Source organism: Dromaius novaehollandiae, chromosome 8, assembly GCF_036370855.1.
Source record: "Dromaius novaehollandiae isolate bDroNov1 chromosome 8, bDroNov1.hap1, whole genome shotgun sequence".
Lineage (NCBI taxonomy): Eukaryota > Metazoa > Chordata > Aves > Casuariiformes > Dromaiidae > Dromaius > Dromaius novaehollandiae.
The window spans coordinates 25,425,511-25,449,157 of NC_088105.1; the positions used below are offsets into that span (position 1 = coordinate 25,425,511).

Sequence of the window (23,647 nt, forward strand, 5' to 3'; positions counted from 1 at the left end):
AGAACTGTAAAACCTTGTTTCACTTGTCTTTCAAAAAGCCCCAAACTTCTAAGAGACTCACAGCTTTTGAATTATTTCAAAACATTCTTCAGTTCATGAACTGGAGGCTGTACCATAGCGATACGCCACACAGCACGTGGCTGTTCGGCATATCCATGAGGCAAGAAATCCCTGAGGCAAGATACTCTGTCAGCTTCTGGTTACATATGCCATATAATTAACCACTTCTGTGTCATCCTCCTGCTCTGATCGCAACATCTTCTTCCGTCTTCCAAACCTGATCTGCTCATTGAAGGAAAGCTCCCTCGTTCTCAGCTTTAGCCAGCTTGAGCAGGTAGATGTGGAGAATCACAAGGCACGCTGCACATCTCCACTGAGTCGCATGTTGCTTTGTGGACCTTAGCCTGCATTTACTCTTTCTTCAGATTACTAGCTAAGGTTCTTGCTTGCCCATCCTTTGGAAAACACTAGCACTTACCAATTTTACTTATACTATAGGAAGTGTAATTCAGCTCTAAAGCTCAGTTTTCTCCTAGGAATGACTAAGTAAGGAAATGATTGTTTATTTGGTAAGTGCACTTTGTAAAGTGTTTGCATTTAAAAAGCAGTATCATACTTAATTGAACTTAGCAACCAATTTGTTGTCTACTGTTTTGTAGTACGTGCTCCTGGATGCACGTACATTTTTCTCTGTAGCCAGCTAGTCCCTGCTGGATGATGTTTCATCTGCCTGATAAGCAAATTAAACAGTGTGTTGGAACAACAGCATTTTATTTTTAATTGTAGTACCAGCCATGTCATAGGCTACCAAGCTGTATCATGGAAGAAAACACAAGTAATAGTTACCAGCTAACATTACTACAGCATTAAAAGTATGCATTTCTTTTTCTTTTCAGGGAGCAAAAGTTTTACTGGCATTTGAAACTCATGTTTCCTCACTGTCATGCTGAATACACATTAAAAAGGTACAGAGCTTGAAAAACAGAATTTTATGGAGTTTAAATTAGTCTGCTAGAATTAAACTACAAAATATTTTGATGTGTTCTCAACTGATTCTTTCATATAATGTAAATTCAAATATTTGTCTTTATTAAAGAAGCATTTAAGTTTAAATAAATTATTTGAAGGTCTTTAATCCTTTTCTGTTTGAAAGCTAGAACAAATTTTATTTTCAAATTGAGTAACTTTACAAAATGTTTGATTGCTAGTCTTATGTAAATAGAGCAGCTCGTATATACATGATGGTCATATCCTATACACCTAACATACCCTGTTCTCGTGGAGCAGATGTTCGAAAAAAGATTTCCCTTCTCTCACCATCTCACTGAAATCAGCCTTCATATAGGATGCAATGGTTGCATTGTTGCCTCTGTAGGAAAGCCAACAAGCCCATTTTACCAAGGACAAAAAATAAACTTCTATTAACAAATCTTTCTCTTTTTTTTTTTTTCCCCTCATCATAAGTTTTTCTAGCCTGAAGAGGAATGAGAAGTATGCCCTGTCTACTGTTAGGGCTGTAGGAACAGCGTGTTTCTGCTGCAGGGTTAGAAACAGAGATATGCCCCTGTTCACTTCCTGAGGATGCTAATGAAGTCCCGGTGTTGAAACTGAGGCAGAGCTGTCAGTTACCTGTGCTGTACTGCTACACACTTAAAATCTTCCCATAAGCTACTTTGTTGTGCCATATAGTATGCAAATATATAGTTTCCTCCATATGACTCAGATAATAGCTTTTTGTGTACATGATGAAGCATGTCTTATGTATTTGATTTTTATCTTTGGTGAAAGGGTGCCAGAGGATAAAACACTCACTGATATCCTTAAGCCCTATATTGATCCAGTGGAGTCAGATCCTGTAGTTTGTCAAAGGTATGTGTTTGAATAACTTTTTCTTTTTTTTTTTTTTTGCCTCGTTTCTCTAATTTGCTAATAAAAGAACAGAATGGTTCTGAACGGATCAGTTAAACTCACTGCAATTTCAGTATGTAGAGTTGAGTTTCTAGACAGTGGTATATCCTTAATTCCTGGGATGAAAACCAAGCTAACATTCACTAATGCACCCTTTGTATAGGCACCAAATTTAAAGCAGGAGAAGTTTAAGAAGTTGATTCCTGGCACAAAAGTCAAATAAAGAAACTGAAATTTTAAAAAAGTGTAACCAGAATTAACCACAGTGGTGGCAGTGAACCTTTTCTTTGGAAGAAGTAGAAAAGCATACTAGCAATCACAGCCCTAATTTATAGCAGATCTTTAGCATGTGGCAAATGATTGCCTTTATGAACAAATATACTCTTTTGATTCGTAACATGCAAAAGGTATCCATCTCTTGTTGATAATAAGAAGAAAAAGTCTGAAGTATACAACTGTTTCTTAAGGTCTGTTGCATATTCTCTCTTTTTTTTTTTCCAGATTAAAAATCTATACTATGTCTCCTCAGTCAGATGTACAGATTTTAATGAAAATAGAAAACAGAAGACAAAACTCCACCAGGTAAGATTCGTCTTTAGCTTGTGTGATTATTAGCTAAAAGCAATTTTTAAAAATTTTGACTATACTTCCTTGTCTTTAATATAGCAAGTAAAGATTACATAATCTCTTGGATTAAACTTCACTGAGTAATGCGTATCCATTTAAAAAAAAATCAGCTAAAAAGGTTATTTCTTTGTCTTAATATGTCAACATTGAAATTTCTGTGCAATTACTCTGAGCAGTGGATTCAGCTGACTCCTGCTTGAACAGCTTCAGCAGTTCACAGCACTCACAGCTGCCCTGGTGGAAGGGTGCACGTGCCTGGACCTGAGCTGCTTCAGCAAGAGTCCATGCAGACGTGTCAGTGTTTGTAGTGAAGATGGTTTTGTGTTGAATGCTGAATGATTACATTGACCAGCAGAAATGTGGGCATCCGTTCTCTTCTGCAAGCTCCTCTGTAGAGATAATAATCTCTCCAAGAGAGTTGAAGTGACAGCTGAGGAGAGCTATCTTTTTAAAATGCTGCAGAAAAAGTTACTTGCTTGCCAATACCCAGTCACTGCATCCAAAAATAATACATTTTTCTCAGTGGTACTAGTTCATCACTCTGGATGCAGGCTTTCAAGTTTCCAGAATTCTGACTTTTGAAGAACAGCTTTATTTCCATAAGAGAGAACATTAAACTTCAAAATTAAACTTAAAAAAAAATTTTTTTTTGATGTTATAAATACCATTTCGAACGCTCCACCCTGTTGTCATTGTTACCGAAAAGGGTATGTACTAGCCTTAATATCATAGCTTATTGTGGTTGACCAGTGATTCCTAGTTAGGATTCTTTAAAGTACATTCTTTTCTTCAAATGTAACAAATGTAAAAAATCTGCTTCCCTGAAGCATGGAATATTATTTCTAAGGAAAAATAATAGTTATGTTAAAAGAATTCCTCTTGTAAATGGACTTCCTATTTGTGTCAGATTTTGTTTCATAGTAACTGCTTTGCAAAAATGTGTATAATGTGCTTCAAGACCCATGTATAAACTCTTCATGGTTGTGACTTTTTTTTCTTTTTGCAATCGTTTGAAATATGGGTATAAAATTTGCCTTCAGAGAATTGTCAGCTATAAACCTTTTGATTTTGAGTAAAATGTCTGGACCAATTTCCATTTATTTCAAAATGACCAAATTCTGTGTGCTTAGTGGGGTTGTTTCTCTCCCCACACACTTATTCCCTCCACCAGGTCTAACGTTTGGGAACAAAATCTATATAATACGATGTCTGTATGACTGTCTGTTATGTTTGGAAGGACTGGATATTGCAGGTAATTGAAAAATGCTGATACTGTTAGCTACCCTGGAAAGTTCAGTGCCGAAGCACCAAGGCAGGTGAAGGTTTCTCAGCTCTCTCCCCGCTGTATTTCCCAGTGCTCCGTGGAGGGGGCTATTCAGCACAGGCACTTTAACCATGCAAGTGCCTGGAACTAGGTTGTATATAATGTTGCACCCAAGTAAAGAAGAGTTCAGGTTGGTGAAATGAGAGCAGAAACAATTTCCTATTTGAATATGTTTTTAGTGGGCTCTTCTGCTCGTGTGTCGTTAGTTGTATTTGGGACAGGTTCACAGAGATTAACAACTTTCACTGTCCCCTTCTTTGTACTCAGGCTAATGCAGCAAAAACTGAAAACTGATTCAATATGTTATTGCTGTACACCTTCTTGCAGTACGTGGTTGGAAAAGCCATATTCATACAATAATATTGAATATTCATTGGTATTCATTGGTATTTTTTAAGTATAGTGATATTTATGCATGGCTGTTTTTTGCTGGTATTTTAGTTTTTATCTTTGGAGTCTTTTTTATTCAAGTAAGTATTAATGACTGCTTAAAATGTTAGGGGAGCAAAATATTTGGAGAATGTTGTTTTCAGATAGATGCCTGGTTTCTTATGTTTTAAATTTAAAAAGAAGGAAAAACAGCTTCTATAAGAGCAGATTAAGTTCAACTTTTTTACTGTTTAACTAGTGTAGTAAATTGCGTACAGGGCTTGGGAAAGCAGCCAACTTGATGTCCAAGTGGACAATCCCTTGTGCTCATCAGCTTCTTTTGTTACTTAACCATTTTCATTTTCTGAAATGGGTATAATGCTGCCTTAGTTCACAGATTTCTTGAGAGAGAATTATTTTTTATGAAGCTTTTTAGAAGAACCTTGGAAGTTGTACTACACTTAAAGAAAATAAGTATCCTTGAGCTTGAACCCCATCCTGTATTCACAGAATTGGCTATGTTGGTCGAGTTATTTATGCCCTCGTTATCCAAGTTATGGTAATTAGTATTTATCTCACTTAGTGAATGTGAAGCTTAAAAAGAATTGTAGAAAGTTTAAAATAGAGAAATGTTTTCCTTGAAAAATGCGACTCCTCACGTGGAAGTTATCTGGATGTGTTGCCGTAAGTCAGCGGAGCAGGCGCAGCTGTGGCAGTGCAGATAGGTCGAGGAAGCAGCGTGTTGAAAGAAAATTCCACTGCGCAAAGGAAAGAGCGCAGTTTGTTTGAGATGCTTGTGCCGCTATGTCAGCAGAAAAGCATCTTCTGCCAACAGAAGCTGCCTCGGTGCCAGCAGGCTCTGTCAGTGTAATTATGCTAGCATAGCTGTTGTGATAAAGGCTCTATGAGGGAATTAAAATTTTTACTGTAGTTGCATTACAGTCAGGTAGGAGAAAATGCATTTTGATTTCTTTGCCTTTTGGCCCCTCCTGGTTAAAGTAATTTGAGGCTTACACTGTCCCATTCTAAAAATGAGTACCTGGAATTGCCATGGAAATACTTGCTGTTGACACAGACTGCCTCGCTTCCCGGTGGTGCTCCGCGTGGAGCAGAAGCTGAACGCTGACCTCTGTCGCACCTCAGTCCCTCTGTCCCCGTGGGAAACTGTGAACCGCCTGCTTCGGCTGGTCTTGAGTGCCACTGTACGCGCAGGGTGATCTCCTGCCCTGTGCCACCTCCTCCTGCCGGCTTTTGAGGTTTACTGTTCCTGCAATATGGCAAAATCCTCTTTTGTCGCTTTGCGGGCAGACTGGAGGAGTAGGTTTGGTGTAGTCTACCAATACGTGTAAGTCTACTGCTGTCCAGAGCTGCTGCGGTGCCCACCACAAAAGTTACTTCTCCACCAGTGCTAGATACTAGGAAGACTTCAGAGATTTAAGTTGTTGAATCAGATGTTGCTTTTAGGCTTAGCAGAACCTTTTGAGAAAAATACTTTTCATAGTTACAATTGGATATTATTGAGGCAGTGTAGTGCTGTTTCAGAAACATCTAAGTAGGATTATTATAGGTTATAAAATGTTAGGCTTCTAGTTTCAAGATAACCATTTTACAGAAGGAGTTTAGTATTTCCTGTAAATGTTTATAAACCAGGAGTTTGTGGTTTAGTTTTGGCTGTTTTCTATGTTTCACAGCAAACAACTGTTTTAGTTTGAAGGTCCTTTGCAGAATGCTTTAAATTTTGTTTTGTGTGTTTTTTCTTCTCCTTCTCCAGGAATATAGATTAGCCATCTAATACACATTTCTACTTCTTCATGGGAGTTCTGCAGAACTTTAAAAAGCAGCTGAATAAATCCATTATATCTATTGCATAGTTCCAATGGATATTGCATAGATACTGTGGATTCCTGCTAAACAATATGGTGCTTGCTTTCTTCGTGCTAGTTGCCTTTAATAATCAGTGGTGGTGATTCTTAGAGAAAACTTTCTCATCTCTAATAAGCTCTTATTTCTATTTCCTTTTTTCTTATCCTGATCTATCTCCTGTCTTGTCTAAAACTGACATGTCAGGATTGCTTGCAGAATGGGTTGGTAGCACTCCACAATTATTTGAAGCGACCATGACGGAGTAACTTAAAGCATAGTCTCTCCTAATGTCAACTCCACCCCGCCCGTCACCTAATATTATATGACACAACTGTTACAGTGCTTGATGGTCTTCTCATTTAACTGTCCTTGGCTTTATTGGGAACCTTATGAAGGAGGCTTTAAAAACACAAGTGTTGCACAACTTTCTTCTTCCTTAAAAACCTTGGTTTGGAAAGAATCTGCATTTGAATGGGTTGTTATAATAGTTTTCCGTTTGGTGGTGCTTGCCTCTATCACCTGTTATGCAATACTCACTTGGTGTCCATTCTCTCCTCAACTGAAACTATTCCAAGAAAGGTTTAACTGCTGCCTCTTGGATGATTTTTGCAGTCTACATTCTTTTATAAAGCAGTCTTTTCTTTCTTCAGAATAAATTAATGCCCTTACTGTCTTCAGTCCTTTATTTGGGATGCCTTCAAAGTGACTTCATATGGTAAGAGTATTGCTTTTTCCACTAAGGAAAGGAAAGATGCAATTGCCAAATTATACAATCTGGTTTGAGAAGTGCACCTTCTCATTTTCCTGAGAATTGCCTTATTAGGCTCTGTGTAAAAAAATAAAAATAAAATAAAAAAAATTCCAGGAACAGATTCTTGATATTTGTTGTAATTAGAGTAATGGATAGAATAGTTTTTCATAACTACAAATATTTGATGGAATAGTTACTAACTCATTCTTATCATATAAGATGATCCTATTTTTAAAGTAAGAATAACTGCAACAGGATTGTTTTACAGTAAGTATTTTTACCTAAAAGACAATGAAGTAAAGTATAATGAAGTTAAACCACAGAACTAGAAGATCTCTTTTACTGCATTTAGTAACATTGTGCATGAAGCCAGTTTCAGTAGCACTACTTTTTAATTCCATTAAACTAAAGAAGTCTGATCAAAGATAGGCAGCTATCTTAAATATCGGGTATGTCTTTTTTACATGTTCTTTTTTTTTCTTTGGCTGTTAGTATATTTGGAGTGGCATGTGAAACACTGTTTCAGAATAAGTTGTTATGAAATGTTCCTTGAGCTTTGAAGGTATCAGTAGGCACTCATTGAATGTTTGGGTACTTTGAAAATTTGACCCCGTTGGTCTTAAAGGCCTGGAAAGCCCATTGCCGTGGGTGAACCCTATCCTTCAAGGAGCTGGAGTACCTTAGCAACACCAGACTATATCCTGTAGTTCTGCTGAGATAAAACCCTTCAGCGATGTTAGCATATAGATTCAGTTGTAGCATTGGTGTTTATATTGGTGGTACTGGAGCAGCTCATGCTTCAGTTACTCGGGAAGCCAAAAACATGAAGACAGTTGCAACATCGAAGGGCTTCTTACTCTCTGTGGTGACACTGGCTAGTACATGTGAGAATACTGGCCTGTTTGCCCCTTCATTCTTGTGGGCCCCAGGAGGAAAATCTGCTAAGCAAGTATCAGAGGTTCTTCTCTATTAAATGCCATTGCTTTGTGGTGGTGAACACTTATTTTGCTTTAACCGAGCCAATGCAGTTGCTTCCCAGAATGCTGAATGATGTTAGTAATTCTGGAGTGCTTTCCTGTCTCAAGATCAGCTGGCACAAATGAGAGTTATTTCCTTGGATGACTGGGTTCTATGCTAAAAGAGAATTTTATTTTGTAGCCTATTGTTTTTAGATATCTAAGGGATAGATCACATTAGTAGGTCACAGTAGTCTTAGTAATAGATTTAGGAGGATGAAGTAAGTTCTTGATTTGCTTTAGAGGGTGTAAGTATGCCAACAGACTTCCATAAAATTTTCTTGGAATTCAAAGAGTAACATAATGGGACCAAGTCTTTTTAAATGTCATAAAACTGGATTATTTATTTTCTTGTCATTTAAAAATCACCATTAGGTATCTGACATTATGTCAGTGATTTTAAGAATATCAAAGGTTTTTCTATTTAAATACATTGTGAATAGCCTCAAATGTTGATAGTGTTAGTGTTTTTCCTGAAGTCTTGTCTTAATTTCTCCTATCAGCCTCTTAGGGCACCTCCTTCCACGTTATCACTTGTGAATTACTTCATGTAAGACTAGTAGAGCTTATGGCTTTTGCTTTCTACTTCTCACATATGATTCAGTTGCTTTAAAAATAACTGCTGTTAGTGTTATGCATGGGTTAGTTTGTTTTTATCATCGTATTAAAACTCACTTCAGAAATACTACTTTAGCAAACAACTGTGCTGAAAATGATGTTTCAAGCATTATTTCTTTCTTTACATTTTCGCAAGTGTTGGAAAGTGTGAGGTGCTTTTGTTTAAGGTTCTCTAGTAAGCTTAAGAAGTAATTTCTCTTTGCATTTGTGTAGTACTTGGTATATGTGATGCAGGAATTACGGATATAAATCCCTGGCTGAACTGCCAGCCTTGGCATGGGCTGGAGCAGCCCCCACGCTGGCGTTAGCCTATGCCAGCAGAAGATTGACAGTAGAATTCCTTACTCCTCTCCAGCCCACAGCAGCTGGCACAAAGCGGCTCTGCCAGCTGTACAAAAGCAGGGAGCTACCTTACAGTAGTTATTCTTCACTGCACAGCTATAGTCAGACTCTGGCTACTTTGTACTGATCAAGGGGAAATAGAATTTGGTCTGTATTCTGTTTTTTAGATACAGTGCTCCTGTCTATTAATACTTGCTGTTGCTTTTCCTGGAGTGTTAGGGTTGTTTGTTGTTGCTGTTGTTTTTTAATTAAAACTTCAGGCTTTTCCTCAATTACTGAATGCTGTTATGTTTTCTTGTATGTCATTTTCAGCCTTCCCAGTTTTGTTAGACCAGCCATTTCAGTGTCATCTTCACTTGCTCTTTCTTTCTTTGAATATCAGTCCCTGCAGACAAAAGCATGGAGAGCAGATTTCAGAATATGCAGCTTTTACCGTAAAAATAGTCAGTTTTCTTTCCTATCTACTTACGTTTTCATTTGAAATCATGCATTACACAACATAGATGGAAAGCAGAAATCTAGCCATCGTTGGCTATAAAAAGTATGTATGATGTGAATCTTCAGTGTGCATAAGTGTTTATGATGTCTTGTTACAATTACTTGACCTTTGAGATTTTAGGAATGATTTGAAACAAAACAGAATTGGTCCATCTTACTATCTTGAGCAATCGGTCTTTTTTTCTTTTTTTTTTTTTTTTTTCCTCCCTGAAAGGGATTCCTGTATGAACCAGTATGCGCCTTTTTTTCTAAATAACAATCCAGCATTTTGTAACCCATACTGAATTCTTTTGGATGAACTAGCTATAATTAATGGTATTGCATTAGGACTTCTGGAGCGTCCCAGCTAGAGTGTCTAAGACTTTGAGCCATCTATTGCACAAAGATTTATTTGAAGTTTCAGTCTCCACTCCAAAATCCTGCAGTCTGTGTTACAGGAAGTTAGATCCAGACCACTTATAGAGGAGGAATGTGCGAGTAAGTAAAGAGGTAAAGGATGAGATAACAGTAAAAGTGTTGATGTTGGCTTCAGCCAGTGGTTTGTCCTCTGCCTGTCTCTTCATCTAGTGGTGTGATGTAAACGCCCCAGCCAGGTTCAAAGACCTTCAGACCCTTCACATTTACAAAGCAGGTGGGCAGACCCCAGACTCTAAAAATACAAGGAGAACTCTAGACTGTAACCTCTTTTCTGCCACATAACTGGGCTTGTAGTATGTGAGCAGTGTAGCCAGCATCTGCACAGGTTATTCTTCTCTGCACTCTTGAGAAAGTGTGCATCTAGGAATGGCTGTTTCCAGAGCAAATGTTGCAGCTTGCTTCAGCCCACCATCTCTCCTGGGGCGCAGACAGGAGCTCGCCTGTATAGCTGTGGAGCATATGCACAGAATAGAAAAAGCCTTTATGGAAGTCCGTGTACTGCGTAGCATGCACATATGAGGCATGCTTAAAGGCAAGAAGGCAGTCCATGAAGTCTACGAGAAGATTTTAGTTGGAAAAAACCCTGTTGAATAATCTGTCAAATATGTTGGCCCTGGGGCAGAGGCAGCAACAGCTAAAAATGGGTTGCAGACCAGAGGTTGAAACACTTTGTACTGTTCCAGTCTAGCTAAAGTGTAGTGTTGAGATGTGTTGAGGAGTTTAATTAAACTGCATCAAACTGGGTGGTTGTTAAATATTTTCCTGAAGGAGAGAGAGGGTTTGCCTTGGAAAGAATATATTAGTTGCTAGTCTTGGAAGGAAAGACACGCTGAGACACTGACTTAAAGCTAGTTCATGAGCTAGCAAGGTTAGAATGAGCTTTTCTCAGTTTTGGGGACCAGGCAGCATGGGAAGGCTGGAGTCAAAGGCTTCTAGAAGCAAAGAGGCAAATTTGTTTGTGTTTGAGAGGAGTTGAGGTGATAAAGGACTGAACTTGGAAGCTGCAGCACTGTGAAAAATGGCAGCTTAGCTATCAGTGCTGTAACAAAGACAGCGTAAAGGGGGACCTTTTTATGTTCCAGTCAGAAAGGCGAGAACCTGTTATTTCCTTCAGATGGTGCCAAAGGGGAATCCCTCTGTTCTTCTCTTTCCTGACGGAAATGAGCTAGGACTGATTGTTTCAACCCCGCCAAGGAGGGAATTGACCTTCCTGCTTGTTTTGCCAAGAAAATAACTTGTTTTCTTCATTCCATAGTTTTTCATTTTCACTGTAAAGCATTATTAACCCCTTAACGGAAGGTTTTTGGCACTGAGATTCCCAGGAAGATAAGTATAAATTTGCATGTAAATACAAATTTCCTCACTTGATGTACTAGAGTTTTTCATTGCATCCTTCGGTATACTTTGGTAAACGCCCCACCTTCAAGATTATTTACAGTAATGTGTCAAGAGATATCTCGTGAGACTGTGTAACAGATGAACTGTAATTAAAGTAGACCTGTGATACTCAGTTTTCCTCCTCTCTCATGATTATGCCAGTAGTTTACTAATGATAAATTTACATGTCTTGATTTCCCTGCATTTTGGGGGAACCAAGCATCCACAGCTTTTACTTGTACAAAAATGCCACTAATGTTGTTGCAGTTCTTGAAACATCAAGAATTAATCTTAGTAGTCAGCGCACTCTCTTTCTAGTAACTTTTCCTTTGTGAAATTTCATATTCCCGTTAGGCCTTTTGCTTGTCATTAACTCATTAGGCTGTTTTGTTTATCATTCTTGTAGCGGCCTCACATGATTTTGGTGTGACTTTCTTGGTGATGGCTACACTGTGCAACTTAAAGATTTTTATACCGTGAGCCTTTGAGCAATTTATGTTTGTATAAAGCACCACTGCCATGATGCACTTGCATTATAGTATCTTTACTTGCTGCTGGATTGTATGATTACTTCTCATTATGTCTTACAGAGATAGGGAAAAATATTTGCTTTCTTGAAATTCAGTATCGCTTTACTTCTGTGTCCTTTGAACCACATTTTACTGAATCCAAGCAACTGACATTTGCTGGTTTCACGTTTTCCTTCTGGTCTTGTTTTGTCATGCCTCCTGCCATAAGGAAAGGTTCAGAGTGGTTTGTCCTTCAGTTAGTCTGCAGATCAGTTTTATGCATCCTGAATCCTTTTACCACTTCACTCTTAATGCTCTGTCCACCGAATTGTTGCAGCAGATGCCTTATCTGTTTTTTATTTTTTGCCATCAACTGATTTATTTTTCCATGATTGTCTTTAAAAAACTTTTACTTTGTTTTTCTCTTTGAGCAATTGCCTCATTCTCAAGAGGTTTAAACAAGGACAGCCTTTGTGCTTCTAGGGTGACATACTTGTATTCTTATTTTGCATGTCTCTTTTCTTTCCATTAACTGTTTTGTATATTTTCTGTGACAAAAGTGAACAACTTACTGAATGCTCCTAGCCAGATACTATTGTGTCTAATAATTTAGGTGACAGTTAGTGTCCCTGCTATCTTCACCTGGGTATTATTTTGCTCTTCCCAGGATATTTTAACTCATTGAAATATGTTTGTATGAAGAGCATGGATTTGGGGTTTTTGTTGTTTTTTTGTTGTTTTGTTGTTTTTTAATCCATTTTACAGTTCAGTTTTCAGTAGTTCTTAGATTTCCGTAGTGGAAGGGCCTCTTAATGGCCCATAAAAAAAAGAGGAGCCTATGGATTGATATAGCTTGTCTTAACAGGATCTTTGTTTGAAGATGATCTTTGGCTGAAATACAGCAGGGAAAAGGAATAGTGTCATGATATTCTTTACGTTTGGAAGTGCCTGTATGCATTCTATGTATGTCGCTATAGCTTGGAGATGGCGATAATGTCCAAGATGCTTTCCTAGTAATCTGGTTATTTTTCTTCCTATGTGGTGGACCTCTACCTCAGGTTTGTCTGTAGAAGTTGCTGTTTTAGCTCAGTGAAGGTCTGCCCTGTTGATGCTTAGTATTTCAGATTCAAGCCATGCATGTAGCTGCCATTATGCAGGTATGTGTAGCTAAATGAATAAAACACTAATAAGGAAGACCTGCTCTGTAAATAACCTTTTCTTATACTGATCAAATGAGTTTAATTTTCATAATGCTATTTTTTTAATTGATTCTGGGCAGGACTTGTGGGCCAAATAAGATAATAAGAGAAGATTCTCTGTCCTAATTTTGCTTTTTGTCTGAACGCTTCCTGCTGTGCTGTAATGAAGGTATTGATGAAGACGGGTCTGACTTGAAAAGGTGCTTTTCAAGCAGCTGGTCTATACAGGCACAAGCTGAGCTGTGCAGGTTTCGACAATACAGGAGAAGTTAGTGAATATTTGGTGTTGCAAACTCTGAACGTTCTACACTGGGAGAGTCACTGTGGAGCATGAGTATAAAGAGCAGCTAGCAGGTTTTAAAATGTTTATGTGAACAGCATTATAAATTTTTTCATATTAAAATACTAATTTGAACTTGGTTGGTCCCCCTTTTTCTTTCCTTAAAAGAATATTCAGCCGAAGTAGAGACTTTCCTGCTGTTGAGCAGTTGTTAAGAATTACACTGAAAAGGAAGTTTTATGGCAAATAGTTATATCCCCCCCCCCTTTTTCTTTTGCTCATTGAATTTTCTAATTCTCCCACATATGGACTAATAAAATTCACTATGTTCCAAATTTTAAAAATGTCAAAATTCTAAGGACAAAGTTAAATATAAAAATTATGCATCATTATGTATGTGCAGTATGTTATGCTCACTTTCTGAAATATAACTTTTCTTTCATATCTAATTCAAAAGTGCATTTCACTACTTCCATGTTCACCGAATCATAACCACACGAAGAGGTTATTCACCACTTAGGAATGAAAGTCCATCTGTTAGTTATTATCCTTGCTGCGCTACAGCACTTCAGAATGAGTGCTTGGAAGAGACCTTGCAAGCGTCGTACCCAATCTTTGCTCTCTTCTAGGCAAATGTAGATACCTAGAAAAGGCTACCTTCCTTTGTTGGGGAAAAAAAAAATCCTTTTTCTTCCCATAAGTTAGTGGGAATTTGGTGACGAATTTTTATTTTTGGGCCTGAAATACACTGTATGAAGTCCTATGTTCTATTTTGTCTGAATTATGCCAAAAAATACCTTAATGTTTCCACTGAGTTCTAGGAAGAAAAAAAATCTTTGTTTAAAATCTGAGTAAGGGCTTTATTTGATAGCTATCACTGGAAAATTTTGAACATTATTTTACAAACATATGCATTTTAGTAATACATGCAATGACTTAGGTGATTAAAACCTCTTTGCTCTCTTTTCAGTGACTAAAAGATCAAATTGAAGAAATAACATGTTTACAATTTATCTTTAATTCCAGATTGCAAGGGTTTTTTTACTATTAAGATCATAGTTCCTGTAGATGACATTCAGGAAAACCTGCTCTTAGCAGGGAATTTCCTGCTGTCTGAATTCGTGGAGACAAGTTACGCCACTGAGATGATAGCCACAGGCTCCATTTGGGGGAGTTTGTTGTCACGCAGTGACCTAATATAGCATTCCTGTCTGTGGGAGACAGATTAGGAGACTGAATTTTTGAATTCCTGGAAGGTAGTGGAATAACTATAGATACTGAAACTATCCTTTGCAGAAACTCATAAATGCTATCAGAAGTGCAGAGCTGAGTTAAATTCAGCATTTTGTGGAAGGTGACAAAGCGACTCATAGAGCAAATATATCTGTAGAAGATTATATGGGAACCGATGTGGGATTGCTGATTCTTAAAGTTTCTCAACTGTCACAGTTTTGGTAGGTTTCTAAACTGCCTGCTGGCAGGCAGAATTTTGCTTAATTTTTGTCTTTTAAAAAGCAGTTATTGTTATTTCATCCTGACTGAAATCAAAAGCTGTTGTCTGCCAAGATTGTCTCTTTATGGTCCTTGTAAATGGAATCTTCTGACTACGACAAAATCGAGGCCCATTTCTTTGAGACGCTGCTTGGGGAGAGAAAATAATCAGGGAGGTATATTAAAAGGGGTGTGGAAAGGGGAAACTGAGGGAATGTGTGGAAGGGACTGAGGAAAATATGTGGGAAGTAAGTAGCAGGGCAGGAAGACTGTTCCATGAAGGGTGCAAGGAGAAGTCCCACTGTGTATGGCAGCTGGGAAGCCACTGGAGGCAAGGTGGGGAGAAAGTGCTTTGGGTACCAGAATGTGAAGGCTTATCTCCAGTAGCATGTTTTAACCATGAGTTACTAAAAAAAAAAAAAAAAAAAAAAAAGGCGGGGGGAGGAATCCATGTGTTACTCATTTCTTTCCAAATCTGCAGTTCAGGGATGTGATATATCACATCTGGGTTCAAAGGTGTCTGTTGCTTGCTGGACACGCGTGGTCAGTGACAGGCAGTTGTCTAAGATGGGCAGTGGGGGAAAGGAAGAAGCAGTGGAAGGGTTAAAGGGAGGTGTGAAGATGGGGCAGTAAGGAAATGGTTTTGTGACTGTGGTCAGTTCGTTTGAGGGCCTGGAACTGGTTTACCTCCAAACCCATTTTGGCATAAAGGGCTGAAAGAGCTCATTTGGGATGATAGCCCCAGTTAGGCTGGTTCCCGTGACAGGCCCTGGGGTGCAGAAGGGTCACAGGATGAAAGGACAGATTCATGTTGGTTGTTAGTTGTTTTTAAGCGGCTCTTTGAATGGGGCTGTGCTGTGAGGGAAGGGCCTGGGAAGGGTTGCAACCCGCTGTCAGTTCGTACTGAGCAGCCCAGGCAACCTGGCAGTGCTGCAGGGCCGGCAGGTAAAACTGGGGCAGAAGAGTAACTCCTTGTGGTCTGATACTGGTTCTCTCGGCCCCAGCCGTAGCGACGTCTGCCTGCCGTGAAGCTGCTTCCCTGCAAACGCATGGGAGACAGACCTGCGTGCAGCATTACCAGCCCCACGTATTCACTCATCGTGGTGCATGATCGGTTCAGGAAGTCAGGAGACTTGTAAAAATCCCTTTCGTGTCATTTTTCAGATTCATTCTCTTCAGCTTTTCTCCACAATGGCTAGACCCTTTCATAAGTAAAAATTGAATTTGGGTGTGAAATGAGGGTTCTGGAGAAGCCTTACGGGGCAGTTGTCTTCTGGCCAGAGGTCTGTGTTGTTAACTCCCTGGTGTATGACTTAGATCTGCTTCTGGGAGAGAATTTGGGAGGCTTTATCAGGACAAAGTCTTTCAGAGAGAACCTGAAAAAAAGCAGTGTTATTCGGGAGCCATCCTGTATTTGTCTTTGGAATTGAGGGACAAGTATTAGTTTTCCGTTGAGATCTTTTAAGCACGTGCAGTCAAGGAAGAGGGTGGCTTGTGGATTAGCAGAAAACCTCAAGTTGCACTTGCGTATGACGTGGAGAGTATGGTAGACTGAGGTCTTTTGGATAGAGTAGGCAATAACAGGGAAGTATAAAAGAGGAGTACTAAGCTCCGTTGTTATATTCTCCCTGAAGTTTACAGCCCAGATTATCCACTAAAATTTTGGATATTTTCTCTGTCACTGTCAACCAGTAAAATGTACTTAAAAAACAGAAAAGATAAAGCTGTGACTCGGTGATCTAACACGTCAGTAATTTACTATCATAAAATAGTTTTAAGTACAAATGTTTTATCTTATGCCAAGCTGGACGCTAAAGATGTTTTGTCTAAAACATGAGATAATGGAAAGTGTATTGTGGCATGTGAATTACTTTAGCCTCTTGGTGGTAAATGTTTGCTTAACCAGAAAAGAATGTGTCGAGGTCTTTGCCAAAGGAAAGGTATTGCCATACTTTGCATTTAGAGTACTGTAAATAAAGCAGTAAATATGTTTCTGCTCATGTGTGTTAATCCACAAGTTATGAATGCATTCATTCAATAAGAAATGTAATATACTGTTATCCCTTTTAAAGGGTTTCAGTAAGAACAGGTCATAATTACTTTGGGTTGAGAGAAACATGAAACCAAATATTTTCATGATGATTGAAGTTGAATATGAGAGAGAAATAGTTTTTGCTCAAACTAAGTTTTCCTTAAATCCCAAGAACTCAAATCTTGTTTTATCTTCAATATTCTTCTTCTCCGCTGACTCCTCTGATGTACTGTCCTTAATTATACATTCCTGTAAATCATAAAGTATGTAATTTCCTTCACCCATCCAGTGTATTTTTTGGCAAAAGAAAGCCCAGCTGCATAACATGTAAATGATCAGAGAAGGAAGAGCTGCTATGGGAAATACTTCACTTATTACCCAGAGTGTGTTTTACTTTTGAACTTCATGTGCTTTTAACTGATGCAGTAGCTTAGTAGTAATTTAATAATCCTGATTACAGAAAGAATCGCATAACTCAGATTGCGGTGTAATAATGTCAGAGCGTTTGTTGGATGCTGTAAGTATATCAAGTGAAAGCAACAGGGCTGTCTTTTGGAGGGCTTTGAAATACTCCTTCCTTTTCCCAAAAGCCTGCCTCCAGGTGTTTGGTTAGAGAGCTGGGAGAGAGTATTACCGTTATAGGATGTAATTCTGGAGAATATGCTCAGTTTACTTTTTATTACTGTGGCATAATTTGTTACATAACTGGCTTCACCCTCTAGGGAGAAGAAGAGCCCTTATATGGGAAAGGGTTGCTCGTCCAAGTCCTGTGCCTCTTGTAGCACACACAAATATGTGGGGTTTTCTACAGGGAATTGTTTGCAGATGATGCTGGGAGCAGAGATTTGCTTAGGCATAAACAGGAATATCATACCATCTTAGAAACGATTGCCGTAATGGGGATCAGTGTGTCTGTTTTGAGTGTCCGAGCCATTACTTCTGCGCAAACAGAGCTCTAAGTGCTTCCAGTGTACGTTTGTTTTGATAGTCAGTTAGCTATGCTTTTTATTTTGACTTTCCAGTAAATCATTGATAATTCATAAGCAAACATGATAAACTAAGATACACAACTAACCATGTAAATTAAACCCGTAGTATTAAAGCCCCCGAGCATGAAAATCTACAAACGTGTATTAAGTGTATACTAAGGGTGACTGGTTGGAAAAACAGCTAGAGCGCTAAGTCTTATATTGATTTAGAATCTGATTTTCATAAATGGCAGAAGAAAGCCCAGCTGCATAACACGTAAATGATCAGAGAAGGAAGAGCTGCTATGGGAAATACTTATATATATCCATTTTGATATCCATATCTGATTTTGGTAAAGATATCCATTAAGAACTCTTAAAAACATTTCAGCCCATAGGAAAATGGGAATTTCATTCTCCTTCTTGTGTTCTTAGACTTATAAGTTAGGAGGGTTAAAAAAATATTTGGTGTAGCTGGATAGCAGGACTGGATATTTAGTTTGAATCATAAGATAGTTCTTCTGAACATGATATCATTTGAAAATCCTGTGAATTTCCAGAAACCTTTTTTTAGAAAGTGTACATTATGTCCTTCGTAGTATTAAAATCTAAAATAAAATTTCCTGTTATTTTTAAGGTACAATGAACTGGATGCCAGTAGAAGCCTCCTAGACAATTTGAAAGACAAAGTAATAATTGAGTACCCAACGTTATTTGTGGTCTTGAAAACATTGAAAAATGACATGGTGGTTCTTGGCCAAGGTGAGCATATATTTATTTCCTGTTATGCTATACTTAGATATTTTAGTTGGATAAACAATAATTAAGGATACACCCATTATTAATGCTGGGAATGTACAGTATGTCTTGTATTTCCCTCTGAATATAAAAGATCACTATAAAAAAGCTGTTATGAATGCTCTGTCTTAAATCTACTGGTTGATGGCTTATGAACACAAGCTGTATTGTACGTATTTGTCCTGAATTTGTTTACTAGTGCTTGGTCCATTTTAGTATAGTTTTAGCCACCACAGTAAAATAATTCTTCAGACTTGTGCTAAATTTTATATTGAGTAAAGTTTGACAGAGTTGCTTCTGAAAAGTCAAGCCGCCTGGGGAAGCTCAGTTATAATAAGCCTACTGTTCACAAAAGGGAATGACTTTCCATGATTTCCCAGCGTAACTCCTAACATTGGACAAATGGTTTTGAATTAGAAGCTAGCCATTGGCAGTCATAATTGTGAAGTGGCTTTACAGTTGGGTTAAAAGCACTGCACTATCTTTGAAAAGTACTCCTTTGGGAGAAAACTCAGTTTTGGAGTTTACTTAGAGGAGAGTCCGGGTCTAGTAGGAGTGTATATTTTAGTTTTGAAGTTCATTTCCATCCTTTTCCCCACCAGGAAGGCTTCATGTCGCACCTTCACTTTTTGCAGCTGCTAATAGAAGGGGCAGTTTAACTAGTCACTGTAGTTGTCCAGTTGCTTCATTTTCAGTGATGGGAAAGTCTAATTTTTACAAATTCCTGAGGAGAAGGTTTGAACATTCTTGCAGTGGAAATTTCCCTGCAAAAACAGAATCATGGCACTATATGTATTTAATTAGACTGAATAAATATGATACCAAGAATATTGTACCAGTGATATCAAACTTCCACGAATCTTGGCTGTTCTGGCTAGATTACACCAAGTGATTCATTGGAGCTATCTGCCCTCAGAGAGGGAGTGAGAACATTTCTTGCAGTACATATTGCAAGAGCTTCTGAGAGTGAGACGCCCTGCCTGAGGATGAGAGGGAGTCTTGTGTCAGCAACTAGATGTGCTGATATTCACACTACGCATGCACATAGGTTTCCTGGGGGACAGGGACACTAGATACCTTCAGTTTATCCATTATTTCTTGAGCTGGGGCCTTTGCTTTTCAGTGGTTTGGATGCCAGGAGGGAATTACAATCGAGTGACTCATAAACTGAATCTCAATAGGGCAACTGTCATTATTGTCTGCTGAGTTAGTAGGGAAGTTGCCCTTTTAAGGGCGTAGATTCAAATAGGTATTGACTGAACAACTATATTTTGAAGTCCTGCCTCTGCCGTGCCTAGTGGGTCCCAGGAGAAGGCAGGGCAGGAGGGCGGAGGAGGAGAGCGCAGACATAGCAGGGGACATGCCGATAGCTCTGTCACAGCGCAGTGCCAGTGCCGGTCTTCAAGGCAGTGACCTTCCTCTGGTGCAGAGATCACTCAGCAGTCATCCCTGCAGCCGGGATTCAGGGAACACTGGCAGCTATTTCAGGTTTAGGGACCCATTGATTTTTTTTTTTTTAATCTTTTTTTTGCAACTGTTTCTGTAGATCCCATAAAAATCAAGAGCATAGTTTCCTGTTGAGGGGTGTTGAGTATAAGGTAGCAAAAGATTATAACTAGTGGAGAAATACAATTATGATTAAAGTTGTGAAAGTCATGTTCTTTTTGTACATCTGTTCAGTCGACATACTAGCATTTACTTCAGCCTTGAGTTTGGTTTGCACGCTTTTTCTTGGAGCCTCTTCTGTTAGCATGGAAGTAAACATGCTGCAGTAACTGAGGAAAGGGGAGAGAAATAGCATGTAGCATTTCTTCTCATTTAGAGAGGGTGGGTAAAACCCACTTAAAATGAGATTATCTTCTTAAGATCTGTATGCAGTTGTTTATTGTATGGAAGCAAACTGAAGGCTCAGAATAACTGAAAGAAAACATTTAAAATAGTTGCACTTGCAATTATGTATATAAATAGCTGTAGACACTTCATATTGTGTTTATTTAAATATTTACAGCACATTTAAATGCAAAATAGGGATATTCATATAGTATAAAAGATTAACAACTTTTGATTTGTACACAGTAAGTATTGATTCAGCCAGACCTTCTGCTGTTCAAAGTACTCTTTTGTGCCTGTTCACATTACCGAGAGTTACAGCATTCATTTATGCCCTTGTGAAAGGATGAAATATTTTGTTCAACATTAAGCATTAAAATCTTCTCCTTCCTTACTTAATATTTGCTGTAAGGTAGTTTTAACACTCAGAGATAGCAATTTTTGAAAGTAAAAAGCCAAATATCTCAGTGGGAATATATAATGAAAAGAAAAGAAAATGCCTTCTCCGTCTCTCATCTTTCTTCCCATTGCCAAAGCACCTGTTTATCTGTTTTCTCCCTAAAGCTTCAGAGTTTAAATGGTAAAATTAAATCGTTTGTTTTTTAAAAATATAATCTCAGTGAAAGGATAGGTGTGTGTTTGTTTTTACTAAGAGATGAGCACGCATTTTACACCTGAAAAAGTTGCCTTCACAAAACCTGTTATATACTTGATGTTTCCAGTAAAATAAAAATATATACTTTTAAATGACAAGAAAAAAAATGAATAGCTAGTGGCCTGCAAGACATAGAGCATTGCATTTTAATATAAACTTCTTAGAAATATTAGGGATGTTGAATGTGTATTTTAATCTTTCCCTCTTCTGTGGTTCTTATGATCTTCTATATGAGCGCTGAGTCTTTAATTCTCAACTATGTATTTATGCATTGAATATAGATTGCATTTGGCAACAACTGTACTCTTTTCCGGTACTGACTTTTTCAGGTTTCCTGTACTCCACAGAATCTATTAGGAAAAGCATTTTCAACAAACATGAATATAAAAATAGGAGGGTTTTTTGTTGTTGTTGCACCACTAGGAGATAAAAAGTCACTCTGAGGGCCTTTTGTAGAAGTGTACCACTATCACTGTATTCTTCTTTTGAGTATCAGCATTGGAATAAAGTAGAGCAATATTTGGTCAGTCTGCTTTGTCAGTTGTTTTCACAGAGGCTTGCTGAGGGGAAATCTGGGCTTCACCTCCCGACTCTCCAGGGAGAAGCATGTTGTAACGAGAGAGGTTCTTAAGCCCTCTTCCATCTCCCAAGCGGTGTCTTTTCTGCCCCAGCATCTTGTGTTAGTTGCCGTCCAGGTTCTTCGCCTGCTGGATCCATCCCGTGCTCCTTCCTAAGCCATCCTGCTCTAGGCTACCCCATCTCTGCCAACGTTGCCCTTCCTTTCTGCCTGCCTTCCCTTCTCGGTGCGCGCCCCGGGGGCTGCGTGTCCTGCCCGCCCGCCCGCCCAGCCGAGCTCCCCACCGCGACGCTGAGCGGCCGTCTGCAGCGATCCGGGGAACCGGACCTCGGGCGCTCAGGCTAGCGCAGCCCATGTCAGCGCTGGGCTCCCTCTCCAGAGAAGGTTTACCCAGGCTAGCACATGTGTAGTGCAGACAAAAACCAGTGGGAATTTAACTGCTGAAATGATGTTTCTTTATGCAACACTCTCAGACCTGCCCCTTCCCCAGGAAGGAGAGGCTGGCTAAGGAGAGACTAATGTTCGCAGCAGCAGCAGCAGCATGTGCTTGGGAGAGATGACTGTTACCCCTGCAGTTCAAGTTACTACCCCCAAAGGCGGAGGGGAGCTAGAGCTGGGTGCTGTCTAAGAGGGGGTGCTAGAAGTTAATGAAGACAAAGCCTGTTTTTCCTGTCCTTGTTCTCAGAAATAAGTGTTTTGGCTGAAACTTTCAAAAAAAAAACCCAAAAAACCACAAACTTCTGGTCAAGGAAGGTAACTGGCACTGAGGAATTAAACTCAGTGTTTGAATTTTACGTGAGGAGTAAACTGCAGACAGTTCTATGAGGGGAGGGACTGGGCAATTTTAATTTATAGGCAAGGCTGTCAAACCCATTAAAAATACACTCTTTTTGAGAGAAGACAATCTGTAGTTCCTGTTAAACAAAACTTACTATAGCAGACTGAACTAAAGCTAAAATTTGTCTGTCGAGCTGCTTTGTGAGTCAGAAGATTACCAGATTCTTTTATGTGATGTCTTGATGCTTGACTTGCTGAAAGCAAAAAGTACAGGTGCTCTGCTTTCAGCGTGCGAGGTCAGTCATGGCTGAAGTTGATGAGGGATTATGGAAGTTTTTACAGGACTTAGGGGCAAAAACAATCCTCACTTCATGCATTACTCAGTACATATCTGGCATATAAATGTTCATTGATTATACACTAGATTTAATGTAGACAGAATGTGACCTCAGATGTTTCTGGGTGAAATGCTTCTATTTTCTTGAACAAATTCCATTGCAACTGTACAGGTGCACACTGTGTCCCATGTATTATCCACGTTTGCCAGCTGTAGGAGTTATCTGGACAGGACAGTAACAGTACCTCATCAGCTCCCGTTTGGTAATGTTTCCTGAACAGAGCGTCTGACACTAAATGCTCAAAAACTTCTCTAAACTCATAGGCAGATCAAACACTTGAAAATAGCAGTATGAGCAGCGTGTGTATCATGGGCCTACTTTGCTGGAGTTTATTTTTGTATTGCTTATGTGCAGTGGCATGTGGTGACCTCAGCACGAGGTGATGGGTCGGTGCTTGTTAAGGCAGGAGTCGCAGGACGCGAGGCTGAAGACCAGTTTGGGAAACGTGTACTGCACAACATGATATCGAGAGAACACAACAGCCTGTCCTAAAGCCTAAGTTATTGTGAAGCTTTAACCTCATCAGCTTTAGGTCACGGATTCATGCAGCTTAACACCAGCTTTGGGATGCTGGAACGTGTCAAAGGAGCACATATGTGCCTCATCTCAGTTTTCATTTCCATTTGGTATTTCTCAATAGTTCCCCGTCTTAAACAAAATACTAACAAAACTGCAAATGATTTATAATTCATAACAGTTGTCATATATGTATGTGGCAACCCGGAAAATGACATTTAAAAACGAACCAAGGCAACAATTTGAAGTTCTCAGGGGTTGAAGAGGAAGAGTTTTGTATGGGATAAATACTCTGCTTAACTGCTTGACTGAAAGACTAAGATTTTTAAAAAATAAATCCTAAACACTGTCTTGCTTTCTCCTTCAACTACAAGGTCCTACATGGCCATATCCTGTGTTATGAAGCTGTTCATATCTTATGAAATGGTTATCTTCAAGGAAGCTGTGACTAAAAGGAAGGAGATAGGGAATGCTGCTTCTGTTTCATGAGCAAACCAGAAAGAGGGA

At 38.9% G+C, this 23,647-nt stretch overlaps 1 protein-coding gene across 1 annotated transcript in view; it reads left to right on the top strand.

Annotated features, from left to right (window-relative positions):
- ZNHIT6 (zinc finger HIT-type containing 6) overlaps positions 1–23,647 on the top strand; it is a 38,579-nt gene that overhangs the window by 10,460 nt on the left and 4,472 nt on the right. The window contains exons 6-9 of the mRNA XM_064515986.1: positions 897–965; positions 1,789–1,869; positions 2,410–2,490; positions 18,227–18,351. Of these exons, the coding sequence (XP_064372056.1) occupies positions 897–965; positions 1,789–1,869; positions 2,410–2,490; positions 18,227–18,351 (356 nt within the window). The remainder of the gene's footprint in view (positions 1–896; positions 966–1,788; positions 1,870–2,409; positions 2,491–18,226; positions 18,352–23,647) is intronic.